Genomic DNA, 15,000 nt, shown 5'->3' with positions numbered 1-15,000 from the left:
ACGACACTACACCACAAGAAATAAGAATAAAAAATCTGTCCCCAGGACAGAGAACTTTAACCCCTGCGTACACTTGTGTTGGGCACCATGTTCACATCCTGTTGTAGAAGGAATCCAAACACAACAGGAGGGCTGAGAAGAAATGTAATTCATTCAGAGATATGGGCATGAATACATATTTCAAATATGTGTGTGTGTGTGTGCGTGTGCGTGTGTGTGTGTGCCAGAGATGCCCACGAGTCTCGTGATCACGAGTCGAGTCGAGTCAAGAGTCTTTAAGTGGCGAGTCCGAGTCGAGTTACGAGTCTTTGGGCAGTTTGGGGGACGAGTCGAGTCGAGTCTCAAGTCTTTAAGTGGCGAGTCCGAGTCGAGTTACGAGTCTTTATATACATATATATCTTTTTTAATTATTTTTTATAATGATCTAGCCTCCAGCTAAAAAAGTTACATGGCGCATCATGATCACCCGGTACTCACAGATACAGCTAAAGCAGCAGCCATGGCAGGCTAAATTAGGAAAGACACATGAATGTATGTACTTACAGTCACGCTACGGAGGCAGTTAAAAGTTCCACGATTAATAATAATGGATCCATTTCCCCCAGGAAACATCTCTGAAGTAGACCTCCTGCCTCCATCCTCGGTGAAAGTTCCTTGGAAGCAACGCAGTTATGTCCAATAGTAGGGTCCCCGCCCCGAATCCCGATCATCATCCGACGACTTTCTTTGTTAATAAAATAATCCCAAAGCCAGCCACACTTGCTTCAGTTGCTTGACACTTTTTTGAATGCTGTACGAAAGGACCTCAATGACAATGTAAACAAGCCATTGTGCTTTCTTGTGTTTAAATCCTTTTAGTAGACCTTTGTAGCTTTCTGTACTAACCTTTTCCTAAGAGAGTTTGAGCTATACAGTATTCAAATGTTGTTTTAATACGAATTGCGAAGCAATCACAATTTCTCTATTTGAAGCAGCCGCCAGCTGGACAGTATGCAACATAACACTTTATGGCAGTTACGTAAAACGTATCGATACGGGTTACCATAGCGACGTGTACTCTTAGTGGGAATACATTTTACATCACTGACGTTAGTTACCGGCGTATATTAATTAAATTATGTACTGGCAACTGCATGATTGTGTCATTCATAATCACTCTTTTACTGTATTAATATAAGCAGACAGTATGTCAGGATTGATTACATTAGGCCTACTTAGTCATTGATACAGCATAATATTCAATAGCAAGAATTTAGTGACAACAACCTATATGAACTACAGTAATAGCCTATAGGTTTATTGTTCAGCCTATAAGCCTAACAAAATCAACTAGATGGCTTATATTGTTTAGCCTATAAGGCTCCCAAAAAATCAGAGTTGCAAGCTATTAATCCACCGTGTCATGGCGCGTCTAGATATAGATCTTCTCTTTTGAAAAGACGCACTATATACGCGCGAGCGCAACAGATACAAAAACAATTTAATAATCCTCTAGCAGTGTAACAGTAGGGCTTACAGGGCATGGGGCGTAACCTCACGTTAATGCTTTAAACAATAAGTACGAGGGGTTAATGAGCTCAGCTATTAGACTATAGCTGCCTGCAGCTGGTGGAACAAGACGAGAGGAGGATGCGCTCGGAGAGAAACCCGACATTAGATAAGCAGGTTCTCACAGATAATCCTATCATTTTATCAAATTATTAAACAAATGCCAAGTTAGCTGAAGTACAATAGCTGATGATGAGCTAAACATGTGTGTTTTATTTCGCCGTTTTAATATTTAAATCTTACGATGAAAGGTCCATGCAGACGGCTGTGTCTGCCACGCTTTGCGAGACAGACTGCGTTTTTCCCAACGGGCCGCTCTGCGCGGTCCAAGTGAACACAGCGAAGCGCTCCTGGGCCCCCACCGTTGCGCTTAAGTACGTTGGGAAAAACAACCCGGTCGCCCCTGTGTCCTTGCGCAGCGCTCAGCCGTACAGCGGCGCTCAGCCGCGCACCAGAGAAGAAAGAAAGAAGAAAGGAGAAGGAAAGGACAATATTTGTCGGGCTTGTCATGCATTATAGTGCTTAAAATATTTTAAGACTCGTGAACTTCACGAGTCTTATGATCACGAGTCGAGTGGAGTCTCGAGTCTTTGAGGGGCGAGTCCGAGTCGAGTGACGAGTCGCCAAAAGTGTCACTCGATTCGACTCGAGTGACGAGTCTTTAACTCGAGTCCCCATCTCTGGTGTGTGCGTGTGTGCGTGTGTGCGTGTGTGCGTGTGCGCGTGTGTGTGCGTGTGTGTGCGTGCGCGTGTGTGTGCGCGTGTGCGTGTGTGTGCGTGCGTGTGTGTGTGTTACCTGACAGTTCCAGTAGTGTTTCTGAGGACAGAAGCAGCAAAGCTCTGAGTGACTCCAACCAGACTGGTCCCATCCACCTCCACGATGAGGTCGTTGACCTGTATGCTACACACACACACACACACACACACACACACACACACACACACACACGCACGCGCACACACACACACACACACGCGCACGCGCACACACACACGCACGCACGCACGAACGCGCGCACACACACACACACACACACACACACACACACACACACACACACACACACAAGAGACATGCAGAGAACGTTAGAAAGGCAGGGGCTGAAATCTCCAAAAGGGCCTTTTGTGAAAATATTGAAAATAGCAAACCTCCAAGCTTGGAGGTCGGCTATTTTCGGTGCTTGATACCACACTGAACGTAAGCATAAACAAGTGAATACTGGAGATGCAGCATAACGGCATGGATTTCTACACAGAGAGGGCAATTCTTTCAACATAAGATGCTGCATTCAAGTTCAGGAGAGTTTGGACAAGGCAATTCTCTTGAATGCTGCCTTCAGGTATGGCAGGGGAAGAGGGGCATTTGCATTTCTTTCAAGAGGTTAAGAGTCTTGCTCAGGGACACACATCGACATTGCTATCCTGGCCTGGAATGGAACCTGGGACAACCAGGGGCTCTGGTTCCCCAGGCGGGCTCCCTAACCATTCAGCTATGGAATGGAACCTGGGACAACCAGGGGCTCTGGTTCCCCAGGCGGCTCCCTAACCATTCAGCTATGGAATGGAACCTGGGACAACCAGGGGCTCTGGTTCCCCAGGCGGGCTCCCTATTCAGCTATGCCGCCCTTACATGGGGGAGGCGTTGACATGCGGCTCCACCGACCAATGAGGCGTCTGGCTATTCATAGGCTGTGATGTGACATCATAAATCTTACCGTCCGTCTCGGTGTGCTGCTCCTCCCTCCGTCACCGTCTTCACGAAGATCCCCAGCTTCTCCAGACCCATGTCTGCTCCTGCTCCCATCCCTATGATACTGATGCCTAGACCATCTGCATCTGTAAATATAATATAAACATTATATACATATACCCTAACCCTAACCCTAACCCGCTCCCATCCCTATGATACTGATGCCCAGACCATCTGCATCTGTAAATATAATATAAACATTATATACATATACCCTAACCCTAACCCACTCCCATCCCTATGATACTGATGCCTAGACCATCTGCATCTGTAAATATAATATAAACATTATATACATATACCCTAACCCTAACCCTAACCCACTCCCATCCCTATGATACTGATGCCCAGACCATCTGCATCTGTAAATATAATATAAACATTATATACATATACCCTAACCCTAACCCACTCCCATCCCTATGATACTGATGCCTAGACCATCTGCATCTGTAAATATAATATAAACATTATATACATATACCCTAACCCTAACCCACTCCCATCCCTATGATACTGATGCCTAGACCATCTGCATCTGTAAATATAATATAAACATTATATACATATACCCTAACCCTAACCCACTCCCATCCCGATGATACTGATGCCCAGACCATCTGCATCTGTAAATATAATATAAACATTATATACATATACCCTAACCCTAACCCACTCCCATCCCTATGATACTGATGCCCAGACCATCTGCATCTGTAAATATAATATAAACATTATATACATATACCCTAACCCTAACCCACTCCCATCCCTATGATACTGATGCCTAGACCATCTGCATCTGTAAATATAATATAAACATTATATACATATACCCTAACCCTAACCCACTCCCATCCCTATGATACTGATGCCCAGACCATCTGCATCTGTAAATATAATATAAACATTATATACATATACCCTAACCCTAACCCACTCCCATCCCTATGATACTGATGCCTAGACCATCTGCATCTGTAAATATAATATAAACATTATATACATATACCCTAACCCTAACCCACTCCCATCCCTATGATACTGATGCCCAGACCATCTGCATCTGTAAATATAATATAAACATTATATACATATACCCTAACCCTAACCCACTCCCATCCCTATGATACTGATGCCTAGACCATCTGCATCTGTAAATATAATATAAACATTATATACATATACCCTAACCCTAACCCACTCCCATCCCTATGATACTGATGCCCAGACCATCTGCATCTGTAAATATAATATAAACATTATATACATATACCCTAACCCTAACCCACTCCCATCCTATGATACTGATGCCCAGACCATCTGCATCTGTAAATATAATATAAACATTATATACATATACCCTAACCCTAACCCACTCCCATCCTATGATACTGATGCCTAGACCATCTGCATCTGTAAATATAATATAAACATTATATACATATACCCTAACCCTAACCCACTCCCATCCCTATGATACTGATGCCTAGACCATCTGCATCTGTAAATATAATATAAACATTATATACATATACCCTAACCCGCTCCCATCCCTATGATACTGATGCCTAGTTGCCTGACTGCGCCAGACATCTCACACCACACTACGTGGGGGGAGAGAGTCTGAAATTCCGGGCAGACAATCTATTTCGGCGGGGGGGGGCTAAAGCCTATTGACGTCACACACACACACACACACACTGCACACACACACACACACACGACGGCGACGTGGCGTGACATTGCAAAAATACGTTATTTCTCATAACATATTATATGTCTGCATGTTTACGTTAGTGCAAAATGGTATTAAAACGTGAAGAAACGGCACTATTTCATAGTTTATTAAAATAATACGAGTCAAGTCTGACTCCGCCATGACAGTTTTCACGGACCAATCAGAGTCCACTAGACTCTCACGTGGGCAGAGGACACCAATCAGAGTCCACGAGCGAGTCTCACGTGAGCTGAAGAGCTCTGTTTGGAGGGGGCTGGGACCGGAGCGCAGGAGGGAGAAATCACCACGTGCCCCAAGCATACAACCCTGATTGGCCCATTCAAAGCGCCCGCTCTAAAGGCGCCTTCGAAATAGATTAAAATACGTGCAGCTTCAGTCCACACTACAAACCACCCACCAGCAGGGGGGGGTGATGTGCGGACTGAAGTGTCAGGCTAGATGCCTAGACCATCTGCATCTGTAAATATAATATAAACATTATATACATATACCCTAACCCTAACCCACTCCCATCCCTATGATACTGATGCCTAGACCATCTGCATCTGTAAATATAATATAAACATTATATACATATACCCTAACCCTAACCCACTCCCATCCCTATGATACTGATGCCTAGACCATCTGCATCTGTAAATATAATATAATCATTATATACATATACCCTAACCCACTCCCATCCCTATGATACTGATGCCTAGACCATCTGCATCTGTAAATATAATATAAACATTATATACATATACCCTAACCCTAACCCGCTCCCATCCCTATGATACTGATGCCCAGACCATCTGCATCTGTAAATATAATATAAACATTATATACATATACCCTAACCCTAACCCTAACCCACTCCCATCCCTATGATACTGATGCCTAGACCATCTGCATCTGTAAATATAATATAAACATTATATACATATACCCTAACCCTAACCCACTCCCATCCCTATGATACTGATGCCCAGACCATCTGCATCTGTAAATATAATATAAACATTATATACATATACCCTAACCCGCTCCCATCCCTATGATACTGATACCCAGACCATCTGCATCTTTAACATATAATATACACACTGATACACATCCCTATGGCCTTATTAGTATTCTTATTATAATGATGTATTATCTGCTTATTGTAAGTCGCTTTGGATTAAAAGCGTCTACTAAATGCCTAAACTGTAAACTGTAAAAGACATGCGCCTAGAAATATAGCATGACATATAAGTATAATAAGTATTAAAGAAGAAAAGCTGGACACTAGCCAGTCAGCCAGACATAAAGTACAGTACAGTACAGTATATAGGCATGGATTCAGCATGGTCTGTTGTGTGTTGGGGTTTTAATCATTATCACATCAGAGAGCTCATTAGCCGCTCACATAATTACCTGCTAATTAGGCTGATCTCCCTCCACACGCAATCCCATAACGGGATGTCGTGCTAGCAGATAGCTTAGCTTCTTCTTCCACTGACCAAGCTGGTGGTAAAACCCTAGCAGTCTGTGTGTGTGTGTGTGTGTGTGCGTGCGTGCGTGCGTGCGTGCGTGCGTGCGTGCGTGCGTGCGTGCGTGCGTGCGTGCGTGTGTGCACACCTTTCTCCAGCTCCACAGGGAACAGGTCCAGTCTCTCCACTCTCTTCTCCAGTTCGTACTCGGCCGAGGCCGCCATGGGGTCAACGTCCTCGTTGCGACGGTCGTAGTCCTCGTTAGAGTACGTAGTGAACACCTGCAGGGGTCAAAGGTCAAACAAAAGGTCACTCAGCTTGATGGAGGTGATGTGATATATTATTACCTGGCTTGGTTGAATGCTTGATTCTGATTGGTCCGCAGCGGTGAAGTATAGGTGAATAATGACCGCTCCGCTCTATTAGGGCTGTAATCTAGCCCTGTTTTAGGGATTCGAACTTCGGGGGGATTTTCCGAACGGACCATCGAACCTTAGATGGTTCGTTCAATTGAATAAAAACCGAACGTTCGAACCTCCGAACCATCGAACGTACAGTACCTTTAACCAGCTAAAAGTGTAGGAAATGATTTAAATGCGCTGTTTTATCCATTGAAAACGTGTGGATGCGTGGCCGCATTAACACCTAGGCTAACACTTGGAAAATCCAACCCAATCGGAGAAAATGTTGCAGTTTGTTGACGAACAGGCTCAATGTATAGCGGAGTTGCACGGATGATGATTAGACTTGGTGACTGCGTGTCTGCGTCGGAGCGCGTTGCGTTCGGGCTGAACTGGTCTCGATGTAACAACCCCAGAAATCGCATTATAATCCTTTAGGGGGTTGCAATGAAATCCATCTTTGCTCATGCTTTAGGAGAAAGGCTGTTTAATCTTTGGGTGCATGGATGGGTGTTCGCTGTTCAGAGCACAGCAGCACACACACGTCTGTCTCTGCCCAGCTCAGCTGCTCTCACTCTACTGTCATCAAGCGTGTGTGCGCGGCCCCAAATTGGAGCGGAATTGGAGCGGAGGACGGTCCTTGATCGCTCCAAGCTGTTCTGGTGCATTTTATAACTACTATAACGGTCACCATTAACTGTTAGTGTTTACCGGTAGGCCTAACTTATTTCGTATTTGGCTATCTCTACTACTGTGCTATTCTGAATAGGCCTATCACATTCTGATAATTATTTTTCGTGTAAAAAAAAAGAAGAAAAAAAAAGAAAAAAACCTGAACCCATTAATTTCGAACTTCGATTGCCAACGTAGCGAACGAACGTTCGAATCCCCGAAGGTTCGCTTGCAGCCCTACGCTCTATAACAGACCGCTGCCTAATCAAGGCCTCAGAACACCTGCTGCAGTCAGGCTGCACTGTGTGAATTTAGTGCCGTATCCAACATGTCAGCCATGTAAACAAACACACAGTGACATTTACAACTAAACGTTGCCCTCAAGAATGTTTTTAAAAGATTTGAGGCGAGAAATAGACGACGCAGTAACAGAAAATGGATTCTATTTGATCAGCACTTCCTTGTTTTCCAAGGTGACCGTGTCCCCCCCAAGCGCGACACTTGTGCAACACTTCCAGCCGTCTGTAAACAAGGAAATACTTTGTTTTGTTTTTAGTCAAATTATTAATTGGATTTTATTAGCCGGGTAATAAGACACTTCAGGCTGATAATTCCCCTCGGCGGCCTGAAGACCTTATGGCATACATAAACACAGTTTCAACTCCACTCTGAAGGAGAATCTCAGAAGGATGTCTCATGTCATGTCATGTATCTGCGGGGGCGAAATCAGACCTTATTCCACATGGGTTTTCAGATCAACACACACGGCTCGGTCCGACCCACAACAGTCGGGTCTGTTGTAGTGATGGGACGATATGAAAATGTCATATCACGATTATTGTGACCAAAGAAATCGCGATTTACGATATTATCGTGATAATCAAAATATCCCTAACATCCATTATCCTGGAGCGGAACGTTTTCCAGAAAAAATAGCAGATCTACAAGCGGTGTGACGAGTTGTGAGATTATAGATCTGATATGAAGAGATTTGGTAGAGAGTGAAAAAAAGACTCAACGTATCAAGTACGTATTATTATAAATACGTTTTACCAATTACAGAGGGTTTTAGTGGTACCAGATGTGCAGCTCAGCAAATAAAAGGTGAATTGATCCCAGTGCATGACGGAGGACGATTTCACGATAAATTAATTCTCCACGATACAATCAAATTGTGTTTTTTTATCATGATAAACGATAATATGGCTTATCGTCCCATCCCTGGTCAGTTTGAATTAAGCGCGGATTGACAGCCATAAACTACAATGATTTAAAGTTATACCATGTAACTTTTTTTATAAAACAAATCTTAAAGTTTTCCTAACTGTTAAATCGCTAAAGTTTTAGAACCCCCACTCCGTTAATTTCAGCTTCTAAAGCCTTCTCTTTATATGTTTTCTATGAGCCGTGAGGGGGGGAGAATTTCGCGGCAAAATGACGTCATCTGCATCATGTGTATACGTTGGCCAATCATATCGCGGATCATAAACACATGGTACACTACCGGCCAATCACAGGCACATCTTGCTGACTTCTCAGGAAGTAGCTTGCCTCAACATAACAACAACATATACTCGGGTGAAGGATTCCTTTCTCCAGAATGCCTGAACGCACAGGAACCAGGGACCCCTCTAAAGATAGATCTCGGCGAGCTGCAGGCGGACGCGGTGGTGTGAGGCCCGGTCCGCGGCGGAAAACGGCCGAAAGACGCGGACGCGACCAAGGTTTGCTATACAGCTCTGACCACTAGTTGAGCAATTTACACTGTATAGCTTTAATCCACAGAGCAGCAATCATAGGCCAATAATAACTGCAGTGAATCTAGTCTAATGAACAACTACAGGACAGAGCTCTGGTCATTCACCTGTATTTAATGTTAGACAAACAGAAGCAGCAAATAAAACAAAAAGCTGCAGCAGAAGAATCAACCATGACAGCATTTATAATTAGAATAATCTCCAGCTCCTTGTTTCATCCCTGGCCAGTAGAGGGGGCCGTTGGGTTTATAAAACCCATCAAACCTTTATGCTGATCAGATTCTCCACCAGATCACCCTGATCATCCATTGACCAGGGATCTCCAAGAGCAGTGGTTTTCAAAGTGGGTGACAGGGCACCCTGGGGTGCCGCGACGGCAGTCCAGGGGTGCCACGAGATCATTTGATAATATTTGGAATCTATTTGGACACTTAAAAAAATATCATTTTAAACTTGAAGTACAAAGTTATTTTCAGTCAGTTCTAACCAAAATGGCCGTTATCTCAATGTTTTCCTCGCAACATAATCACTAAAATATCGTCACTGTCGGGCAGAATCTCCAAGTTTCAAATGTGTACGTCTTTTGCTAAAGCAAAGCCCTGCTTCATCATAAAAGACTGTCGCACAAAACTACTGAAAACAGTCGATCTACAAGCACTGTGCTTGTAGATCTGCTGTTTTCACTAGTTTAGTACATTGTATAGACGATAAATACAAAACGAACGGTTTTGGACGTTTCCACCCGACAACAACGATATGCTATAAATATAAGGTGCTGGGAGTGAAAATTATAATGTAGGGGTGCCTCGGATTAAAACAATATTCATGGGGTGCCCTGAGACAAAAGAGTTTGGGAACCCCTGTCCAAGAGGACACTTTTAACCCCTTAACCCTTTTTAGGCCTAGAATTATTGAATGCTTTAACTAATGAAAAATAGCAGATGTTATTTTGGAAAAAAAAAATCGTAATTTTTGAATATATCTTTTTAAAAGCGAACATTTGTAACTCAAATATTTGCTTCTGCGTGGGTGGTCCCTGAAACAACATATTTTGAGATGGGGGTCCGCGGCCAAATGCATGTAACTTTGGGGGGTCCTTGATATGAAAATGTTTGAGAAGCACTGATTTAGAAGAAGGATTTAGAAGACACTTACAGAATCGGGTCAAAGAGATTCAAAGACTTGCACAAATGTTCACAATAAAATAAAATAAAATAGCAGATCTACAAGCTCGCAGTGCGGCACTATTATGAAGTAATGGTTAAAGTGATAAACATCTAGAGTGACACAGATTTGCGTTCAGGGCTTCAGGCCTGAATTAAAACAGCCGTGCTCTGCCCGTTTGTCCTAGTAAGACAATCATTATGATGTCACCTGAAACTTGACCAATCATGGTGATTGGCCCATTTACTGTCTGGTTAGCCTCGGAAACCCAGGATTATTGTCTGGTTAGCCTCGGAAACCCAGGCTTATTGTGGCCATCGGAAGAGAAATAAAACCTGGGCAAACCTCCCTATAACTGTGCTGGCTCATGACATTTTAATGTATAAAAAATACATTCAGATATCTTATTTTACATCAGTATTGTTCATGTGAACTGGATTGTTTAGGCTTATCCATGATAATGATAAAATCGCTATGATTTATCACTGGTTTTCCACCGCGGATCACTTCCTCATTTACTCAAAGAGGACAGCAGGAGTCATGTCATCCTCCACGTCATTTTGAGACGTCGGAGGACCCGGAGAGATCCACCGGCCAACAAATAAGGTCGGCGTTCGCTCAGAGTGCAGTCTGGTTGGCTGAAATGTCATGTGTCAAACTCACCAATCAACCAATCCTCAAGCTTATCGGGCATAACGCCCGTTTATGCCCATCTGATTGGCTATGAGCATAATAATTCCCATTTAGGCCTGAACACATTATGACGCAATATTTTATGCTTTAAATATTGAAAAATAGCAGATATACAAGCTCACAGCGCGGCACCGAGTGCCGCGCTGCGAGCTTGTAGATCTGCTATTTTTGAAAAATCGTGAACATTTGAATTTTGACCCGATTCTATAAGTGTCTTTTGAATCCTTCTAAGATTTTTGGAAAAAAACCTATGTTTCTATGTCAGCAATCTGGCCAGCCATCGTCAAAGAAAAGGTCCTTTTCACTTAACTGGAGCTCGATCAGTTCGTCTGTTCTTGAGAGACTACTATGTCAGTGGTGCTCAATCCTTTTCATGTTAAGGACCCCCAAAATGATATTTATTTGGCCACGGACCCCCATCTTAAAATATTTAGTTCCAGGGACCACCCAGAAGCAAAATTTGAGTTATAAACGTTCGCTTTGAAAATACATACATTCAAAGATTTGCACACATTTTCACAACTTTTTTCAAAAATAGCAGATCTACAAGCTCGCAGCGCGGCACTCGGTGCCGCGCTGTGAGCTTGTAGATCTGCTATTTTTCACTGGTTAAAGCATTCAATAATTCTAGGCCTAGATGCAACTGAACACTGAGCCGTTCGTTCAGGAGCGACCGACACACCACTAGAAACACAGCCTGCTCATCAGGAGCACAACGGAGCACAGACACCACACCAGAGAGAGAAACGTGTGTGTTTATGCTTGCATGCTCATTCCTCAAACATAGAAACAGCTCCCATTGTCATGATAGTTCCTGTCCACGCCTGTGTGTGTGCGTGCGTGCGTGCGTGTGTGTACTGTACTGTACAGTATGTTAGATATACAGTAGGTAGATTAGCCTCCAGTCAGTAGACGTAAATAGACATGGAAGCTAATCCACAGGAAACAACTAGCATGCTACGCTAACTCCTCTCTCTCTCTCTTTCTCTCTCTCACACACACACACCGAAACAAAGGTTCTACTCAGGACAAACTTAGTTATCTCTCAGTGTGTGTGTGTGTGTGTGTGTGTGTGTGTGTGTGTGTGTGTGTGTGTGTGCGTGTGCGTGCGTGCGTGCGTGCGTGCGTGTGTGTGTGTGTGTGTGTGTCTCTATAATGTGTGGTGCCTGACTATAGTTATTGTGCAGTGTGTGTCACTAGGCTGGGTGAGCATCAGGGCAGATTGCAGGCAGGGATGTCAACTGGGTATGGCAGGGGTATGCAGCTGCCATACCCTGGGTCCAGGGGGGGGGGGGGGGGGGAAGATAAAAGTTACTTTTAAATATAAATCCATGAATGTCTCTTTGTCTATCTGTGCTGGTTATTATGTTGGTAAATTACAGTAAAATAACTACAAATGCAAAATGTAACAAAATGGTCACTTTAACAAGGTATCATAATTATATTCTCCACACTTGTATTTTCCCCATCTTGACAGAATGGTAAATTCACAGGTTCCACAGGTCAGCTGCACAGGGGCAATGCATTATTGTTAATTCACCGTTTGTCAGCCTTCTGATTGGTCCCTGAGACTCCCTGACTGGCCAACCAGAAAAATACATTCACTTTTTGCAAGCGGGGGTGGAGTTCTGCAGTCGGAGAAACTGGCAGCCGTCTTTCACCGGCTGTCCGCACTGCGGAGCACGGCCAGGCCGCTCGCGACCATAGCGTTTGCGATCATTGTAATGAATAAGCTTCAACAGACTAGTTCACATGGACCTTATCAATGTAACTAAGAGTTACGATTGGGTACATATATTTTAAATGGGCAGAATTACGAAAAGCCAGCCTATTATGTGAGGAGAACTATAATCTGGCTGTCCTCTTCCTACCCAAGATGCAATGCGCTTTTTCTTTCTATTTCTATTCTCTCTCTGATCCAGAGGATTAAACTAATTAAAACATATATTTTCGGGGGAAAACTACTGTTTTGCTATGTAATTACTGTACCTTTTTCTTCCCTTTTTATTAATATCACGTAGATGTGTTTTTTGGGGTACTTTATATAGCTGTAATGAGGCTATGAAAAAATAAAAAAATCCCACTGCCACTATAAAAGAATCTGCAATAGTGATTCTGTCCCACTGGGATTAAACAAATTAAAACATATATTTTTGGGGAAACCCCCTGTTTTGCAATGTAACTACTGCAATGTAGCGTTTGCGATCATTGTAATGAATAAGCTTCAACAGACTAGTTCACATGGACCTTATCAATGTAACTAAGAGTTACGATTGGGTACATATATTTTAAATGGGCAGAATTACGAAAAGCCAGCCTATTATGTGAGGAGAACTATAATCTGGCTGTCCTCTTCCTACCCAAGATGCAATGCGCTTTTTCTTTCTATTTCTATTCTCTCTCTGATCCAGAGGATTAAACTAATTAAAACATATATTTTCGGGGGAAAACTACTGTTTTGCTATGTAATTACTGTACCTTTTTCTTCCCTTTTTATTAATATCACGTAGATGTGTTTTTTGGGGTACTTTATATAGCTGTAATGAGGCTATGAAAAAATAAAAAAATCCCACTGCCACTATAAAAGAATCTGCAATAGTGATTCTGTCCCACTGGGATTAAACAAATTAAAACATATATTTTCGGGGAAACCCCCTGTTTTGCAATGTAACTACTGTACCTTTGTCTTCCCTTTTTATTAATATCACCTAGATGTTTTTCCTTTGGTACTTTATATAGCTGTAATGAGGCTATGAAAAAATAAAAAAATCCCATTCACTGCCACTATAAAAACAATCTGCCCAGGGTCAAATGTCCCACCATAGTAACAGGGCAGAATGGGGCGGGATTTGCAAAAGCCTGAATTGTGGCACGTTTACTAACGTGTTTAGCTGCACTTCCAAGCTGCCATATCCAGCCCAAGAAACCGTAGAAACGGGGAGAAAAACGAAAATGTACTTCTTAAAATAAATGTATCATGCCTGTTGCTAAGGTATGGCAACATGACTGGTGTCTTGCAGGCGCGCGTGCAAGACACCAGTCATGTTGCCATACCTTAGCTTTTTCTGAACTGACGCCACAGATTGCAGGAATGCCCATTCAGCCCAGACTGATCAGGCATCGTGGCTGAAACAGTGTTCAATGTCTGTGATAAATGTCAGTCACCACATTATGGAGCAGACCATGCTTCCTGGATTGATTGATTGATTGATTGATTGATTGATTGATTGATTGATTGATTGAAGACTTTATTAGAAGAAGTTTGCGTAGGAAAAGGTACAGTTTCATGACGGTACAGTTCACTGGTACAAGGTCTGCTAAAAGGAGATCCTAGAAAGGACTAAGCTTATTTCCATAGGAAACCATTGAAGTATCTCATATATAACATTGAATGACAGACGGATAGAACACAGTACAAACAAAGAGGGGTCAGGGGAGGGGAGGGCTGGGCTATGATCCTGAAACACTTGTTGCCAACTTTGAACATCTAACATTGTGCCTGCGTGCAGGGGTGTAGCACCAAATTCTGGGCCCTGGGTACAAGGATTCACTGTGGGGCCCCCCATGAATGTTCTTCATAGGGGGAGGGAGTTTAACCCATTTAGACTGGGAATGCATAATTATGCATTGTTTTGTGCTTTAACTATTGAAAAATAGCAGATCTAGCTTGTAGATCTGCCATTTTTGAAAAATCGTTAAAATTTGTGCAAGTCTTTGAATATTTCAAATCCTTCAAAGGTTTTTTTGAAAAACCTATGTTTCTATGTCAGTGGTGCTCAAGCTTTTTCATGCGATGGACCCCCAAAAGGATATGTAT

General features: G+C 42.9%; 1 protein-coding gene across 1 annotated transcript in view; it reads right to left on the bottom strand.

Annotated features, from left to right (window-relative positions):
• Nucleotides 1–15,000, bottom strand: part of LOC308284382 (neurabin-2-like) — a gene marked incomplete at its 5' end in the record, with an annotated part of 63,155 nt that overhangs the window by 20,997 nt on the left and 27,158 nt on the right. The window contains 3 exons of the mRNA XM_080724981.1: nucleotides 2,345–2,449; nucleotides 3,264–3,384; nucleotides 6,645–6,777. Coding sequence (XP_080581107.1) covers nucleotides 2,345–2,449; nucleotides 3,264–3,384; nucleotides 6,645–6,777 — 359 coding nt within the window. The remainder of the gene's footprint in view (nucleotides 1–2,344; nucleotides 2,450–3,263; nucleotides 3,385–6,644; nucleotides 6,778–15,000) is intronic.

This window comes from Nannobrachium achirus (assembly GCF_963921795.1).
Source record: "Nannobrachium achirus genome assembly, chromosome: 4".
NCBI classification, from domain to species: domain Eukaryota; kingdom Metazoa; phylum Chordata; class Actinopteri; order Myctophiformes; family Myctophidae; genus Nannobrachium; species Nannobrachium achirus.
Note: the sequence above shows the minus strand (reverse complement) of the source record. Positions and strands in the feature narration are given on the sequence as shown.